Raw genomic sequence first — 19,319 nt, 5'->3', positions numbered from 1 at the left:
ATATTTATTAAAAGTATAACATGTCATTTTAACATGAGGACTATTCACCAAAAGTTCAGCATCATTACCTCTCTTGTTAGTGAGCGCATTACACTGTACATAGGAATATGTTCTCTATATAAAACACACAGAGTCAAAATTGTACCAAGACTCTGTCTTAAAGCTGCTTGCTTTGCTTCCTGTTCTTCCAGTTTTGCTTTCCAGATTTAGATTCGTTTTGAGGGCCTGGAGTAGTAAATCAAACTCATATTGGGAAGTTCTGCTAAAATTCTTATGTAAACTTAAAATCTGTCCTTTTATGACTTAATTCCAGTAATTAAAAGAAACCGAACAACTGTGCTGGAGATTCAGCATTTTCACATGCCACTGAACAGTCATATTTGTTTACAAATTCCCTTTCGTTTCCTGCCTCTCCCTCTCTGCCCGACAGCTCATTTTGAATTGATCATCACACCATCTGACTTCAATGCCTTCCCCTTCCTCATTCTCTTATTGCCGACAGCATCCTTCATTTTTCACTTGCCCAGGCATTGTAGCCTTACATTGTATTTGACTTCTTTCCTTTTTGCCCACTAGAGTCAGCAGAAACAAGGAACATCATCATATTTTTTTGCTGTATATGTGCATATATTGCTTTTAAAAAATGTATTTGAAAGCTAGAAGCTCCTTGTTTAAAACAGGGCTCCTTGCTTGCCCTTTCCCCAAAGCAACCACCAAGACCTCACATGCCAGAGAAGTTATCCTGATCACAGAGCAGCTTCGGAGGTGGATGTCAGGGATAGCTCCTCAGTCCCACACTCCCTGAGAATCTCTGCTCATCTGAGGTTTCTTTAGTATTTCTGCTTCATTTTTGCCCCACCCCTAACAGCAGCCACTATAAAGGACATGCCACAGAGACTTCAGCTCCTGCACCAAGCTTTGAACTTGCTGGCTGAGTCATCTTGTGTTCCTTTGCCTTTATTTGTCCCGATTCTCTCCTGAATCCTGCCTACTACGTGTACATTAGCACTTGGCTTTCCCACTGCTCCAGCAACACACAAACACATGTCCTGGTTTGCTCCTGGCAGTATCCTCTGACATCTGGAACATGAGAAGCTCCTGCCATAACCGCATGTCTTTCAGTTCATGTTCTAGGCCTCCCCTATACTGGTCATGCAAAATTCCCTTTCTTTCTTTCATTGACCTAGAATCCTGAATAGTGAAGCAGCTGGTTGAATCTCTTGTATACCTCCATATAGGAAATAGCTCCCAAAATGCACCTTACTGTGTCTTGGTAGGCCTCAGTTCAAGCTTGTCACTTGAAATTACAAGTGCCCCCATTTGTGAAAAAATATACTTTCAGATGGGTACCCTAGCCTGTTGCTTGAAACAAAATGCTAAAGGAAAAGCATGCTCTTGAATAAGTTTACTTGAACATAGACGACCCACTTTCATCCCGAAGTGGAAAACTGAAACACCTACCTGTATGTAATCCTTTAGAATAATCTATATGCACAAACTAGTGATTGTAAATATAGCTGCTCATTTTCAACAAGCAAGTTTATTCATATATGAATATCTTAAAGCAGTCCCATGTATGTATTCTTAAAAGAAATCCTCCTGTTCATCCTTGCCAATTCGTATTTCTTTACTACCTTTTAAAATACATTTGTCAACTTCAGTTGCATGGCGTTTCATGGCGGACACTTCCAGTGCTTTACAAATTATACACTCTTACCCATGCTGGCTTTTAGCCAGGTCTTAGTTAAGTTGGAGGGGGATGGATGGATGGATGCTAGAAGCTTGGTTTTCATTTTCAATTATTTACAAGCAGCTTGTAAACCCAGATTTGAGGAATCTGACCAAGGATGCACATGGCTTTAAAACCATCAGTGCACAAGCCAAGATTTTCGGGGAATAGATTTTGATTAAGGACTTGTTCATCAAGACATAGTTGGCAAAAGAGCGGACAGTAGGAGCAGGAAGACGTCTGCCATTTGAAGTTACTAAGCTGCAAAAACACATGAATTGGGATTCCTATTCATTGGGCATTTTGATAGCTTCTTGTGATGTTGCACAGCCACAACCATATCATCTCTAGCCCCCAAAACTGAAATGTGTGCCCCAACAAATGACAAGCAATGTAAAAAAATGTGCAAAGGTTAGGTTGATTATTACCTGCAAATACAGTGGTGCCTCGCAAGACGAAATTAATTCGTTCCGCGAGTTTTGTCGTCTTGCGATTTTTTTCGTCTTGCGAGGTACCACTGTATAGAACTCTTCTGTGAGAGTATTAAAAGTAAAGCGAAGAGCAGGAAACCAAACCATTCTCATGGTATCTACACCAACACAGGGTAATATTCAGGTGGAGATTGTCCCAGGTTTCTCCTACAAAAGCATTCTGGGCAGGAAATGATACTTCCCTGAGACAAAGGTCAGACTCCACATTCTAACAGTCAGCAAGACCAGACCCAAACATAATTGCACACCCTTAACCACACACACAAATTCAAACATGGACACACTAACCTGTTCTTCATAGAAACTGGCATGTATTTAAATAGGAATAAAGTTTCACTTCCCATTTTCTCTGTAGAACTCCAAGCCCTGCCTTACAGTTATTCAAAGCCTCAAATTTCAAAATGCAGGTTCATTCCAAAAATTGCATGTGTGCAGTTTCAAAATGTGTCAACACTTTTGGTATGTTTGCAAGGTATACAAGTCTTACGTCTGCTGAATTTTTTCTCCCCTCTTCTTTGATCTACTTTCAGCAGATATTTCAGATGAAGTATCTACAATTGTATTGTTTGCAAAATATCAAAGCCCTTTTCCCTCTCAGCTATTCCCACTGAACAGCTGGTGGTTGGGAGGGGACCCAGAAAGTCAGATGAAATATGGCTCAGGGGCCCAGAGGTATCCCACCCCTGATTTATACCATGGCTATATGCTGGGTTTAAAAGCTGAAAATGAACAGGAAGAGGTCTACGACTTTGCTGCAGAAAATGCATGCCTTTACCAATGTATCCCAGCCAGTTGTACTGACAGAGTTGTTGCCCCTCCAGATTGAGTGTAACCCCCACTTGTAGGCAGTTGACCAATTTTTCAGACATGGGAACTACTCACCCGCAGTGCTTCCATCTTGCTTAGCAGAACATCGCCAGTATGAGGCTTCCATGGCAAATACACAACAGCAAAGATGATTGCTTTCTTAAGATGTCACACAAAAGAACCCAACTGAATTCAAGGGATAGGATTGGGGAGATTTTATGCTCTTTTCCCTATTGTTGATTAAATATATAAATATGGAATATAATAGGCCAAGGCCCAAGTTTCCATTCTGAATGAAGACTTTTCTTTTTTTACTTTTCCATATTCTGAATAGATGCAATATCTACTCTCAAGGCACTCATTGAAAGTGGCAAGGTGCCCATTCCGATGGCAATTACTCGACTTGTTCAGGCTTTGGCTAAGAAGGGAGATGTGGAGAGTATAGCCACAGTTGAGAAGATGATGGCAGACCTCAGTGGCTCTCTTAAATTGTCGCGTATGCTTTACATCAATAACACAGTGTTGGCTCACATCAAGAAGTAAGTAACTCTGCAGTGGTTATTGTTTCTGTTTTACAATCCAAGAAACGGCAATATGGTGACCTTGATTGCCTTGCATATCAATAATCTTTCCCTTCGTAACAGTTAAATGGATGTGAGAATTGGCTGCCATTGAGATTTCTTATCCCGGAAACAATGGAGGCTGGAGTCCATTTAATGAATTGCAGAAGCTGGCAGGTTATTACTGGATAAGTGAACTTTGAGTAGGCTAATGATGTCAAACATATGCGCTTATCAAATTCTGCCTCCCTAAACGGAGCCTCGACTTAGGCTGGTGTCTGAAGTCTCTTCTTACTGTTCTCATTCGCAGCACGATGCACACTTCCACAAAGCCAATAGAAGGTTTTCACTTTGCACCAATAAACTTTAAATGTGCTTTTAAATTTGCTTTGCACCCCTAAAATTGAGCAGAATGCATGTGTGATTTTTCAGAGTTATAAAGGTATGTGCTGTACATGCAGATTCTTACTGGCTTTGAAAGAAATTCAGGTGCTTAATTTTCTAATGAAGGCTTTAGAAACGTTTTAGACAACCTTTTCAAACCTCCTTTTAAAAGAATATGCGCAAGGTTTTGAAACATTAAAAGGTGCATTCCAGTTATGAGCTCTCCCTGCCCTTTAACTGCCCACAAACATCAGCAGTAGAGTTTTTCTGTGTGCTTTTTGCTTAAAATAGTGAGATGGCATTTTGTTTATTTTTCGTTTTGTTATGTATGGAAGGGCATTTCCATAATATTCACTAAGCACATTTTAACATGCCTCTCAAAATATATCTTTTACCGATACACTCTGTAGAGATTCTGCCCTGTTTTCTGGTTTTTCCTTTCGTACCAGTAGACTCGGTTGTTTTTTCTCCAATTTTGCAGCTCTGTAGAGTTATATTATGTCGCAGGTATCCGTGTCTGAGGCAGGTAAGTCCGGTGAAAATACCCATGCCAAAGAGCCACAGGATAATTTTAAATAGTGTGATAAAAGCAGATAGAATTGCAAGCCACCTGCACAGGCCAATTTCCAAATACAGGCATACTGTTTTCAGACATTGATCAGCCAGAGAGAATTCAGTTCTGCAAGCCCTTAGACTGCCCAAAACTACATACTGTGCTCAAACTTCATTATGAGTGATTCAGACCATATCTTATTAGGGGGACTTTTACAAGAGCTTCAACACAGGTTTCTCTCATCAGTCTTCCATGAGAAATGAAGTACAAGGGAACTGCCATGTGGAAGAACAAAATTATGTCTGTAGAACTCTACTCTTTTGCGTAGCAAGCACAATGTTGCCAGCATACTTAACTGCTTGTTCAGATTCCATTTTTATCAACAAGTTCGGCCATGTTTTTGCTAACTCCTAGGGAGAAAATCCTGCCCTATTAGGCATTCAGGTACTTCTTCAGACTGGAAATTGGCTCTGAACTCATTACAAACCTGTAGCAGCTGCCAGTACCTGAAGCACAGATCCTTGATCAAATGTATCTCTCCATGAAAATTGTCTTGCAACCAGGCTCCAGAGTGTTTAGAACTTTTTTCTCAAAAGCACAATAAACTGTTCTATTTATTTCTTACACATCGCTATCTCATGCTGCATTATCCTTCAAAGAGAAAAGTGTGTAGACAAAGCTGTTAAATGTATCACATTTAATTTTGTTGTGTTTGAATCCAAAAAGACAGCTATGAAAAATTCAGGAAAATATTTAATTTAATATTTTTTTGAAAATACTCTTTGGTTGCTTTGGCATTAATTATTAAGAGGTTGTCCCTGGATGTTTTATTTTTGCCCTTTTATTATTTCAGAAGTAACTAACCAGCAGTCATCTTTGTTCCGTTAAAAAAAGCAGCGTTTATGGCAGAGTTATTCAGCCATAGAACAGGTCAGAGTTCATTCCTGAAAGAAACAGAGTTAGTGCCGACTTTACGCATTCAGCCATAAATTTGTTTCACTTTGTGTTGTGACAATATCTGCATGAATGGAGTCATGGGTACTTTTAACATCGCTACTCTGTGTAATATTAATGTAGTAATAAAATAAAACATTCATGCACCTGCTTTATTGGTTTAGGAGCTCTTACATTAGAAACTAAACCAGTGCAACTTTTTTTTTTTACCTCTTTCTCTTCCAGCAATAACCCTGATGTTGCTGTGGAATACATTGAGACCATGTTTACCTCTGGAGCACTGCTTGCTGACTCCCCAAGTACAAGCATCTCATTTGTATATAGAAAGTTGTTGGAAGACAAACTGGAGCCAGCTTTGGAAAAACGTAAGTTAGCCTGGCAAAAGGAGTCCATAGGAATCATTAGGCCAAAAATTTTTGACTAGCCTGTCTGCCTGCACATTCCTATGCCTGCACATTCCTTATGTTTGCCTCCATCTGGTGTTCCTCTGCTGACACTAATCTCTTTGATCCATTGGAGGCATCCATCAGTGGAAAAGGAGAAGTCTCTTCTTTCCTGCAGCCTCCCACTGCTTCAAAAAAAATCGCCAAACCTCTGAGGTAGATTGTGGGAAGAGGAGGGATTTCTGAAAATAGTCTCCCTCCCCATTCTGCTGTTTCCATTGGGTCAAATAGCCTTCTGTCAGTGCAGAGATACTGACCGGATGCAACTTTTAAAAGTTAGAGAGAGCCAGAACTTCCCTACTGGAACCAAACAAATGGCTGTTTCCAAGCCTCTGAGTCAATGGTATTATGTGTTTCTGCCTTGCTCTTGCAGAAAAATCGCTAAATAGCTTTCAGTTTTACTTAAAACAGGCTGTAGCAATATATTTTGTTAAAGCCGGAATTAATCACTTAACATGTTTCTTTTGATTTTTGCAGTTAGTGCCATGGCTGAACGGTTGGCCCATCAGTTTGGAATATATCGGCCTGCGACAGACCTTTTCCTTCAGTATATAAATGCAGGAAGAACAGACGATGCCAGGCATCTTCTAGAGGTAATAACGTATCAGGAGAGGGGATAGTAGTGCTTTGACGGCATCAAAAGAAAAGCAAGAAATAAACACACAGGTGTCATGCACAGGATGTGGCAAAGATACTTCTTTTAATTTGACACATAATTTACAGTTGCTGATTTCATGTATTAAGAATTTTGTTTTGTTTTGCTGTGGATCGGAAGCAATAATTTTATTTTGTCTAATCCGAAATGCCTTGAAACAAGGGAATGAGGATTTAAGCAAATGGTAATCTGTATCCATGTTTTTTACTGAACAGTGTGTCTGTTTTATTAACAGTCTGTCCTTGCAGGGCAACATTCTCTTTCCTTTTTCACAAACATGCCTCTGTAATGTTGCAGCTGCCCTGGTAGAAGTGTGTACCCTTCCTCTTCTGCCTGCTGAAGGAAGCAGCTCCCCATTTTGCTTTTTTTTGGGGGGGGGGTGGGATAGCTTAAATGCCAAGACCGTCGAAGAAACCAAAGCTGCATTTTTTGGTGATAAATTTTAATTGCAATAAACCACTTTGGGGGCTAAGGCTTGGCTGAAAAGCAGGTCACAAATAATAAGAAAGGTAAACACTCATTATCTCCATTGACAACTATTTTCAAACTGATAGTGGGCATTTATTTTTATTTACACACACATATCCAGTAGTAGCATCTTCTTTTAAGCAGTCAAATCTCTCTCTGGGAGCTTCTAAATGTTTTAGAAGCTGTGTTTGCTTTCCGTTTGGTTATGTGTCACTGGCATGTTAACTGACAAATGCACGTCTCTAGTGGTCCGTGGTCTGTCTGCCTCATTCTTTTAAAAATTGGCAATCTTCGGGGAGCGAGACAACAGCGTTCGTACCACTTTAGCAGTGCTAAATAAGAAGCAGAGAAATATGCAGAATGAACCATGGGTGATAAGAGCTGCCATTGGCAGTGTACACAAACAGGCTCCAGCCGGGAGTCTTTCCCAGCAGGTGGCAGTCAAACAGTCACAATGATCCTGCAGATTGCTGCTTTTGTGTAGACTCCCTGTGTCAAATTGAGGCTTGTTACCAATTTCTGATAGTAAATACTGCTACATTCACTTACGTTCTTGCATAGCTGCTAAGTACTTTAAAGGGTAAACGGAAAGAAAAACCCTCTCTTTAGTCATCAGGAGGTTTTGTAGCATCCGGGGCGGGGTATGTGTGAAATTGGTAGTGGTGAAATTTGATCCTTGCCTACTGCTTATATAATTAAGCAAACCATAAATGCAATGCTTGGGGTGTCTTTTTTTGCGATCGAAGAGATGCCTCCGTTTTCAACGTGCACTGTAATCTCATGGTAAACCCCAGTTTACTTAGCTTACTAGTGATGCTCATAATAACTGTTTTCCTTTATTTCTGTTCCTGTGAAGAATCTTGTTGGGTTTCAGCAGCTTTGAAGTGTCTCTAAAAATAAGATTTCCTTTTAAAAGAATGCAGGCGGTGACCATTTTGTGTGGGTATTCCACTCCCGGACCCTCGGCTCATTGGCGGAGCACATAGAAGTGTTCCCCAGCTCGTTTTGCCCCTGTCCTGCCTTCTTCTGGGCCCAAAAGGACCCATGTGCTGATGATCACGCATCAGTTTGTCATGTGTATATAAAATGTCACAGGATCCATTCCTGTTATCTGTAGGTTTGAAGACAGAAGTTGCAACACACATTTGTTACAAAACAACATGGGGTGGTTGGTTTGTTTTTGCATTTGAGGTAAAGGTGATCTTGTTAGATTTCGGATGTAAAGGAAAAGTTATTTCTTAATGTGTTTAAATATGGTACCCTGTTGGTGCAGTGAACCTCCATAAGCTTAGATGTACGTGATTTCCATTAGTTTTAAAGTGACCACCTTACGTTGATTGAGGAAAAGAGAAATGTTTAGTGAATAGGAACTGTACCAAAAGGCTTCACTTCCATGGAATCTACCCAAGTGACATTCATGGTCTAACACTGGGAGGTCTTCAAGGGTGGCCACTGCTGGGAAGCCTGAAAGCAAGACATTAACCCCAAAGCATCTACCTGTTCATGTTCCCCAGCAACTGGTATTCAGAAGCAGACTGCCAACATCATTTAATAGCACCATCCATGAATTATCTAACACCCCTTTAAAGCCGTCAGTTAGCCACCACGGCATCTTGTAGTAGTGAATTTGTTCCTGCAGAAGTAAACTGTGACAAAGTACTTGCTTTTAGTGGGGTGGGTGGGTGTTTCAGTGTCTGAAATGAGGATATGGGTATAGTGCATCTTTGCTCCCCGCATTGAATGTCTGAAGAGGGTTAGACTGCAATTACCGGATGAAATACAAGCGAACCTCTGCGTAGAGTGCATTGCTGCGATAGAACACTTTTCACATTAGCTGATGCACGGGGACAACCCAGATACCGGTCCCCTATTGCCATTATGGCATCAGGTGATTGATAGGTGGGTGGTCCCACCAGCACCTGTCAACGTTGGCCTGTGGGGGTGGAGGAGATAAAGATCTGCCACACTGGGCCAGAAGGGTTCTCAGTCCACTTAAAAACCTCTCCTGAGTGCTACAAGTGAAGTCTGAGAGGCTGCATTATGTACCACACAAATGCCCAGTTCCACATTTCTGTTGTTTGTGTCCAAAATCAGATAATATCTACAGCTATGGCTTATACTCTTTTGAGTGCAAAAAAAAATTAAAAAAATAGGTCCGTTTTTCTTGCCTTTTTTTTATAGATTTCTATTTGCTCTGCCATATGCCCCATGTATGACAAACTGTTCCTTTGAAAACATACATTTTGCTACCACACTGCATCTTTCTTCAAACTCTCTCTCTCTCTCGCTCTCGCTCTCGCTCTCTCTCTCTCTCTCTCTCTCTCTCTGTGTGTGTGTGTGTGTAGTTGTAGTTGTCCCTCATAGAACAGTTGTTTATTTTGAGTTTTGGCAATTCTTTGAAAAGCAGGATAGAATAAAGGATGTGCTGGGATTTCTGCTTGGTTTCCTTTTGCCATTCATCAGAAGAGTGATAAACTTTATTTGGATCTATGAGAATTTGACAAGGAAGCATTAAATTCATTGTGTAGTCTTAGTGGGGTTTTGAATTAGTTCTTCTTCACGGATGTCTCCGGTATCTGCTTATAAAGTAATTCAGTGTGTTCCTATGTATACATTCTCTGCAAAGCAGAGTAGGCTGATACTTGGAGGTTTTCGCATTGACAGAGTGTCTTAAGCTCTTTCTTAGGGGTGGGAAACAGTATGTATTTTTCACACATGCAAGGATGACATCTGTGACCATAAACTAAAATATTGTCTGACATACTTGATTTTTTTTTAATCAAGGTTTTATTTTATTTTTTTAAAGAAACTCTATAGTTTCCAGCATGGGATAGACACTTGACTTGTCAGGTCTGTCACAGAAACTTTTTTTGAGTTTAACTTTTGTCTCTTGAGCACTGGCTGTCTGTTGCAGAGAAAGCCTTTTATAAAATAGAGAGATTGAAATCAGTCCTTTTGTATGCATAAGTGTAGGTAATTATACTTTAAAGAGAACTTGCTTTGTACATTTTAATTTTTATAAAGAAACGAGCAGTTATCTCCCTGACACCTTATTAAATGTATAATTAACCTTATGATCCCTAGCTCACTTGTGAATGCTTGGCAGAATAATTGGAGAGGAATAGTGTGTCCCCCCCTTTTTTTCCTTTCTTTCTTTCTTTCACAGTCCTAAATCTCTTTTCTGTGGGATGTTAAAGCATTTGTTCATTTTCTCCCTCCTTTTTGAGCAAGCCTAATGCTTATTGTGCCAAGGACAGAAAAAGAAAGGGAGGAATTGCCTTGGCACCCCGTTTGTTTTCCTTTCTGCAGGTTTTTAATAAGTGGTCGACTATTAAGGCCTTTGGTAATAATAATATAGTGCTGGTTATTGTGAACCTTTCTAATTGGAAGTTTTCACCTTCAGTAGTTTTATTTATCAAGAGCCTACGGTTGCTTTTGCTCATTTAATTCTCTCTGTGTCTCTCTTTCCCCCTCCCCTATTTCTTCCTTTCAAGAGATGCAGTGCAATAGGTGAACAAAAAAAGATTCTGGTGGCTTTCCTTGCAAAGACAACCCAGCAAGCAGGACAGGTATGTCAGCTCTCTCTCCCCCCCCCCCCCATATTTTTCTAGCATCTTCACTAGTCAAAGCTCTCTGTCAAGGATGTTGCCATAGAACCTGACAATGTGCTTTCACAGTCATCAACTCTGAAAAGGGGGACAAGATCTCCTCTTGTGTATCTAGGGAAATTGGTTGATGGTGACACTCCCAAATTGTTCAATTAATTGTGAGGTCTGCAGCCTTGCCACTTTATCTTTAAATGAAAGCCAAGGGTCTCTAGATTCCAACAAGAGGACATAATTAAACCACATATTCCCATTGGGCAAATAATGGCTATCATGATGGGTTCATCAGAACCTAAGAAGAGCCAGCTGGATCAGGCCCATCTGGTCCAACATACTGTTCTCACAGGGAGTGAAAAGAGGAAAAGCTTTTTTTATTTTTTTAATGAATTCTTTAATATGAGAAAGGGAGGGGAGTTCTTTTCAACAGTGCATTTTTGTTATTTATAAGACCCGCATTTTGGAAAACGGTGCATGAAATATTTATTTGGTAAGTGGTATTCTGCTTAAGTGCCAGTAATTGCCCTGTTCCAAAAATGCACATGAAACTTGAAAACTACATATTTGCTTCTTCTGTAGCAGAATTCGCATGCCAAGCTTCTAAGGACACAATCCACTGAGAACTTACTTTCCGTAAGCTCCATTAAAAGAGCAGAAGCTACACTAACCACAGTACTTCTCTCTAGTGCGTTCTGTTGCTGTAGAGTAAACAACAGAGTAGGAGATCAATAAAACAGAAGAGTACAAAAAACAGGTCATTGTGAGACAACTTCATATCTTTCTTCCACTGCATTAATATTGCATGGCACGTCATAGGATAGTGGTCACAAAACAGACATGAGAAGAGCCTGCTGGTTTGGGCTAATAGCCAGTCGACTCCAGCATCTTGTTCTCACATCAGCCAACCAAATGCCCGCAAGAAGCCTCCAATCAGGACCCTGACCATGAAGGCAGAGCATAGTCATCGTGGTTAGTTAATGGCTTTTTCTTCCATGAATTTGTCTAATCCTCTTTCAAAGCCATCCAAGTTGCCGGCCATCACTGCCTCCTGTGCGAATGAGTTTCATAGTTTAACTTATGCATTGCATGAAGAAGTAGGTTTTTTTCTCTGTCCTGAACTCAACATTCTGCTTCATTGGATTTCCATGCGTTCTGAGGTTATGGTGGGGAGACTTTTCTCAATCCAATTTCTCCATACTAAACAGAATTTATAACTCTTCTCTCATGTCACCTCTTACTATTTCTCTGAAGTGCCCCAAATGCTGTGCCTTTCGTCATAACAGGAGCTGCTCCACTCCCTTGATCATTTTGGTCCATCACCACCAGTTCAGATCCCATGAGTGTATACTTTTTAATTAAGACCCCCCCTCCAAAAAAAAAACCACCCAATGCACATCACTTTACACAGGTTTGGAATTGCAGTTGTCATTTTACTGCCCATTCACACAGTTTGGAGAAGTCCTTTCAGGCCTCTTCACAGTCTCTTTGTTTTAACAACCCTGAATAATTTGGTATCGTCAGCAAACTTGCCTACATCCCTTTTCACCCCTAACTCTAGATCATTTATGAACAAATTAAAAAGCACATTCCTTGGGGCACTCCCCCTGCTTTGTCCCTCCATCAGGAATATTTCCCATTTGCTCCTGCTCCCTGCTTCTTGTTACATAACCAGTTCCTGATCCACAAGAGGCTCTCCCTTCTTATCTCATGACTTCTAAGCTTACTCAGGAGTCTTTGGTGAAGTACCAAGTCCAAGTGCACTTTGTCAACCAGATCAGCTCTAGGTGTTTGTTGACAATCCCCAAATGAACTCTTAGTGAGACAGAACTTCACCTTGCAAAAAGCCATGCTGATTCTGCTTCAGCAAGGCTTGTATGCTTGTTTATTATCTCTCAAACAATGCTTTCCACCGGCTTTCCTGTAATTTCCAGGCTCCCTTTTTAAAAATTGGTGCCACTTTCCAGCCCTTGGGTACAGAGACCAGTTTTAGGGAAAAGTTACCATTTTTTTTTGTTAGAAGATAAGAAATTTCGCATTTCAGGTCTTTGAGAACTCTTAGGTGGATACAATTTGGGACCAGCAATTTGTTGGTTTTATCTCTTGATTCCTCAATTCCTGACTCCCCTCCTGAAAACGTTGGTTCAAGTGCTGGGATTTGTCCTGCATTCTCCACTGTGAAGACATGTGTAAAGGATTTGCTCAGCTTCTCTGCAATCTACTTATCCTCCCGGGTCTAACCATCTCTCTAGCCAGTATTTAAATAATTTTCTTGTTGATTTATTTCTGCCGTCATGATGGCAATGGATTAGGTAACATCCCTTGTCCCATGACAAGGCAGGAACAAAGGATTCTGGGAAGTTTTTCTTTCCTGCCTTCTTGAGAGCAGTCAACCTTTTATCTCCTGAAAATCCTGCCAGACATATCCCTCTAGGTCGTGACCATAGCATATTCTTTTACCTTAGTCCTTGATTCTTATGAACAAGCGCTTTCTCCTTTGATATTATATAACAAAAGTCTGCTTCTGTGCCTCTAATTTTTTCTAGGTTCAGAAAATCAAGACATTGTTGGATCTAGTTCCTGACTTCACAGATAGGAAGATGGTTTGCTCTTACCTTATGAAATGCCATGGTAAGATGCCATGTGTTTTATTTCAGACCATTTGCCAACACGTATAAATAATAATAATAATATTTTATTTATACCCCGCCCTCCCCAGCCAGAGCCGGGTTCAGGGCAGCTAACACCAATAAAATTACAATAAAACATAATTGGGGGGGGGGGACGACAACAACCCCAGTTTATTAAAATACGGCTTAAAATACAATTTAAAATGCAGCCTCATTTTCATAGAAGCCCATAAATCAGAAACATAAGGGTCAGACTGAGTCCAAACCATAGGCCAGGCGGAACAGCTCTGTCTTGCAGGCCCTGCGGAAAGATGTCAAGTCCCGCAGGGCCCTAGTCTCTTGTGACAGAGTGTTCCACCAAGTCGGGGCCAGTACTGAAAAGGCCCTGGCCCTAGTTGAGACCAATCTAACCACCTTGCGGCTTGGGACCTCCAAAGTATTGTTGTTTGTGGACCTTAAGGTCCTCCACGGAGCATACCCGGAGAGGCGGTCCCGTAGGTATGAGGAATTAAAATTTGAGCATTTGGAACTTAATAGTCAAAGCTGGAGGTCTTTAGAAAGTAGATGTTTTAAGGATTGTTCAGGGCACAAATTTTTCTGTGAGAGCTAGGACTCCTAGCCAATGACAAACTACATAAAAGTGATATTGGTGAAGTTTACCTAGTAGCTGATGATGTGGAGCAAACAAAGAAAACAACATTTTAACAAACCTGTAAGGAAGGCACAGCTCAATGGTAGCTCATAGGTCAGCACTGTGTATATATAAATGCCGTGTCTCCTTGGCAACCCAGTTGGTCACAGGGGGCGGGGATACTTAAACGCTTATTTTTTATCAGTTGGTAAAAAAAAAGCTAACATGCTCAAATTCACCCAGTACAACATGGTTTCCTTCTGGGGAAAGCCACATGGGAGCCCAGTTGACATTTCACCTTGGTAAGGAGGCAAAGAGCAAACCTTGTTGAAATCTTTATATCATTTTAACAATTTCATTTCTTTTTCTCCCTAATTCAGATTTCTGTATAGGAGACGGGGGGATGGGGGGGTCATTGGATTGGATCCAGGCTGAGTTTCTTGAACTTGGGTCCCATTGAAATCAATCAGACAAATTTGCAACTTCTCATTGGTTTTCATGGGAAATAATTTAGTCTGGATCCAGCCCATGAGGTGTATGCCAAACAGTAGCATTATTAAAGGGAGGGGGTGCTTGAGGTGATACTTTTGTTGCAATTTTACTAAGGTATATGAAACATGGAGATATTAGACTCTAGAACCAAAAGGATGCATACTTTATTTTTCAAAGCTAGTTGAATTTGTGGGGTTTTGTTCTGCCTTCTCATCAGGTATATAAAACCCTGAGACTGTGTCCAAGGCTGGTTAGGGAAAAAAGAAAGAAAAACCCAAATTGTTAGTCTTCCAAGAATAAAGAAATACTATGAAAACGTCTCAGTTGTGCGGTCCATTAAACATAATCTCACTGTTACATCTTCCTTTTATTGTTTTTTCATACAATAGATACTTCTATTTTAAAGAAATGGGAAGTTAACAATTTCTATTATACCTTCATTAAACCATCACTTTGCGCAGGTTCTGAAGCCTCCCACAGTTGGAAAGCGACTCATCCACTTGCAGCTGTGAGTGGGAAGCTTTTCCTTGACAAATGGAGGGGTCTGAAACATGCATCTCTCTCTACAGATTATAAGCTTTTTATTTTTCCCCATGTATAGCATTAAGTAACTTATTAGGAAGGCAGGTACCAGAAAGGTAAATGAAATGAAAATCAGTACAGCAAAAAGACCTGCTTAGTGGCTCTGTCACTCAAGCAAGCAGGAGAGCAGGGTTTTTTGCTGTCACAGGTCTCTACTGGGGGGGGGGGAGTAGCAATTGGCCACCCCAATTTGCACACTCTGCTTACGAATAAATCTCAGGTTCAGTCCCCTTCCATGTCCAGGTAGGGCTGGGGAGGATTCCTGTCTGAGCCCCTGGAGGGCCACTGGCAGTGAGAGTGGAGAATATTGAGCTAGATGGACAAGAGTCTGAGTCAGTGTAATTCCGCTTCCCATGTTAACTGATGATGATGATGATAATTTATTTATACCTCGACCATCTGGCTGGGAAACTCCCAACAGAATATTAAATGCACAATCAAACGTCAAACATTACAAACTTCCCCAAACAGGGTTGCCTTCAGATGTCTTCTAAAAATCAAATAGTTGTTTATGTCCTTGACATCTGATGGGAGGGCGTTCCACAGGGAAGGTGCCACCACCGAGAAGGCCCTCTGCCTGGTTCACATGTAAAGCAAATACTGGCTCAGTGATTCATAAACTAGCTTTAGCGAAGTGGCAGTCTTGTGTGCCCCCCTCTCCTGGCAGAGTTTGGTTTCCTTTTTGCAGAATCCTGACCATTACATTCAAAACCAGGAGTTGCAGTTTAAAACAAACACTGGTAAGTTTTGTAACAAACAAGCGTCACACCCTAGGTTACAAAGCTGGCTTATGAGATCAACCTTTGGTTTGAATGTAATGGCACATCCGGATCCTGCAAAAAAAAAGAAACTAAACTCTGCCAAAGCCCTCTTCCCAACTGCACAGGAGGAGAGAGATGCATGCAAGATGGACAGTTCACTAAGGCTAGTCCATGGGTTATTCCTAAACTATGATTTGTGTTACATGTGAACACAGTTCTGTTAACAAAGGAAGTTGGGCTACACTGAATTGGTATAATGCTAGTATTCTGTAAAAGTGAACAAGGCTCTGCCAAAGTCCTGCCAGCTGTGGGGGGCGGGGTAGCCTTGGGGAAGGTGCAACCCACATGCTTCACTCAAGCTCATGGGTAGGCAAACTAAGGCTCGGGGGCCAGATGCGGTCCAATCACCTTCTCAATCCGGCCCACGGACGGTCCGGGAATCAGCGTGTTTTTACATGAGTAGAACGTGCGCTTTTATTAAAAATGCATCTCTGGGTTATTTGTGGGGCATAGGAATTCGTTCATATTTCCCCCCCCCAAAATATAGTCTGGCCCCCCACAAGGTCTGAGGGACAGTGGACCGGCCCCCTGCTGAAAAAGTTTGCTGACCTCTGTGTCAAGCTTGTCCACATACGACAGATTAACGGCCAGTCAAAAGAATTTGCGTCAGAGATCTTCCCATCTTCCCAGAGCATATGTGTCACCTTCGGGATTATTTCCTTCTCCTTGTTTAAGTAGCTTGCAAGTCTGTGGTCTTCGGTTCAAGGCTGTCAGTAGGTTATTACTATTTCTAATGTAATCAGTTAGTGATCTTAAGGTAGTGAGCATACTTCAAAGCAAAACTGAAAGTGATGAGGGTATCCTCAAAGACGGAGGTAGTTAATAAAGTGCAAGAATTTGAATTTAATGATCAAAAGCTGCTGCTCGTGACCCAGAGGGACACTCATTCTTTAGCATTTTTCCCTCGCCGAATTAAGGAATGTGGTGCTCTCACTCGTTGACTGATGCCACAGACCTAGGAATGGCTTCATGAAGGAATAAATTCAAGACCCCTCAGGACTGTGGGCAATGCAGGTTTAAAGGGTGTATTGACACTGACCTCAAATGAGCTTTGTCTGTTTCATTTGCGCCAGTCTCTTACTATTCAAATGAACACTAAGAAAGCTGCATGCGGAAAAGTAAACTGTTACCTTAGAATGTTAATTGGAAAAGGAAACTACCACTTCCCCCCCTCAAACTTGGTACAGGGAGTTGGCTTATCTCTGAGGCCTTCTTTGCAGCGGGAGCCGCAAGAGTCCTCAGTCTTGCCGTCGCTGCTTGTCATCCCCAGAAATTCATCAAGGGGCAAATTTACTCTGCAGTTGTGAAGCTTTTATTCATTTTATCGCAATAATTCATGGATTAAAGCCAGCATCTCTCTCTACTTCGGGTCTACTTGGTTGGAAATTACCGCAGAGCAACACATTTGAGTCTTTATGATTTGAGTGGAACTAGAAATTTTTGGCATAATGCATTCTGGTTGATTGGTAAACTGTTTCATCTCCTGTAATGGTTTCTTCTGTATATATCTTTTTTTTCTCCCCTCCTTAGCATTAGATGAGGATGTGGCTTCAGCAAAAGCTCTGTATGATGAAATGAAAGCTGAGAAATTGCACCCAGATGAGTTATTTCTGAAACGTTTGGCAGTTCTCCTTAAGAATGCAGGAGAGCCTGTTCCTTTCACTGAACCTCCTGTGAGTGTTTACTGATTTTTCAAAGAAATACCTCTGGAAGAGTGTGTGTGTGTGTGTGTGTGTGTGTGTGTGTTGCTAATAAAACAAGTGGCATGCTTAATTACTCTGGGATTAAGGCTTCACAGAAAACCCTCAGAGGAGTCTACAAATGAAGTGCTGTATATATTGTGGCATTGTATTAATCTGGCGTTAGACTTGACTGGTGGGAGAAGGAAGCCTTCTGGGGCAATTGTGTTTAAAGTATAAGATCATTATTGGGCATTCATGTTGAGGTGTGAGTTTATCAAGCATCCTTGGAGTGTTTTATCTCTGGCATTTAAACTTTAAATGATTTCCGCATGCTTTAGTTCAGAACGGGTTTAGGTGTTAGCTAATTGCTAGTTTTTAAACATGCACATTCCCCCCTCCCTCCAAATAGCATTTGTAAGGATGAAAATGTAAAGCATAGGAACTAATTTTCTCAGGCAGGTTGACTTATCTTTCGTAATTTTGCCAACAAAAAACACAAACCTTGGCCCCTCTGTAAATCTGCTTAATTGAGGGGAACAAATGCATTAAAACTGTGGAAATAACTTCTTCAGTATGTTACCTTAGAAGGAGAATCTACAAAAGCCAAGTAGCAATGAGTTCATGTAAGTTGCAATTAGTAGTGGTTTGTGGTTAGAGCTAGGTTATCTACAAGACATGTTTGGGAGGTTCATAATATTCTGCGGCAGAAAAAAAATCTAAACTTTTCATGCCTAAGGGGGCTCATTTATGGTCTATGACAGTGCTGACTGGGACTGATGCAAGTTACAGTTCAAAATACTTATAGAGGGCACCCGGTTGGCAAAGGCTGCTCATATTTACAAGGGAATTTATATGGAAGGTATGTATCACTGTTGTTGAAGTTTAAGTTAGTCTTCCACAAATTGTATGGACTCAAGTTCTTCCTAAGCCATAACATAATATTGGTCTTTGCCTTTTTCTTTTTCTTTTTCTTTTTCTTTTTCTTTTTCCTTTTCATCAGTGTTAGGAAAACAGATGTAGAACAGTTAGATATTCGCGGGTTGGGTTGATGCACAAATTGCTTAGCATATACACCAAAATGCTATTTTGTCTCCTAACTTTCTTTTCTTCCTCTGATCTGCTGTAGGAGAGCTTCCAGTTCTACGCAGAAAAACTTAGGACAGAACGACAGGGACATTCTTCAGATGAAGATTAACCTTCAGTTTCTGCTAGTAATATTGTGACTGTGAAATACTGTTTTTAAATGTATTATTGTCAGAGGAAAAAATAAAATTGAAAGTCGGATTCTTCACTGTATAATTGTATAAAATCATCTGACAATAAGCAGTTTCGTTTCCCCCCCCCCCGAAGCGATTTTATATAGTTTGCTGGACCTACTAAAATGACTGTAAAAGATTGTTGCTTCATGCAGGGCCGTGTGTGATCAGTGTACACATACAGCCCCCGAAACAGTTCTAGGTATGTGGTATGGTGACCTGAATTTTGCAGAATAAATTCATGTGAAGTGTATTTGTATGCACTGTTTGCTTCAAAAACTCAGAAATCATTGAACAAAAGCAGGGGATTGATTAAAAGGGGAATGAAGAGCACAGAGATTTGGTGTGAGTGATCGCCATGGGCCTCAAAGTGGCAAACGGCAGTAGACATGGGTCAGGGTGTGTATATCCCCAGAAACGTTCTGATCCTTGAAAATCCAGGATGTTTTCTGGAGTTCAGGTTTTCCAAGCTTTTCACAGCAGCCATTAGGGATAAAATGAACACTGATACCCTGCCAAGTTCAGCATCAGCAATCAGATTTCACGCTTCTCTTGGCTCCTACGGAGGTGCAGAATTCGCAC

General features: G+C 41.0%; 1 protein-coding gene across 1 annotated transcript in view; it reads left to right on the top strand.

The window, feature by feature from the left end:
* The window catches only part of LRPPRC (leucine rich pentatricopeptide repeat containing), a 112,378-nt gene extending 93,388 nt beyond the window's left edge, over positions 1-18,990 (top strand). The window contains exons 32-38 of the mRNA XM_080998120.1: positions 3,362-3,566; positions 5,704-5,843; positions 6,399-6,514; positions 10,539-10,613; positions 13,190-13,274; positions 17,330-17,472; positions 18,608-18,990. Of these exons, the coding sequence (XP_080854246.1) occupies positions 3,362-3,566; positions 5,704-5,843; positions 6,399-6,514; positions 10,539-10,613; positions 13,190-13,274; positions 17,330-17,472; positions 18,608-18,676 (833 nt within the window). The 3' untranslated portion in view covers positions 18,677-18,990. The remainder of the gene's footprint in view (positions 1-3,361; positions 3,567-5,703; positions 5,844-6,398; positions 6,515-10,538; positions 10,614-13,189; positions 13,275-17,329; positions 17,473-18,607) is intronic.
* Positions 18,991-19,319: the final 329 nt, after the last annotated feature.

Source organism: Podarcis pityusensis, assembly GCF_964106645.2.
Source record: "Podarcis pityusensis genome assembly, chromosome: 3".
In the NCBI taxonomy this organism is placed as follows: Eukaryota; Metazoa; Chordata; class Lepidosauria; order Squamata; family Lacertidae; genus Podarcis; species Podarcis pityusensis.
This window is presented reverse-complemented; position numbering and strand designations above follow the sequence as displayed.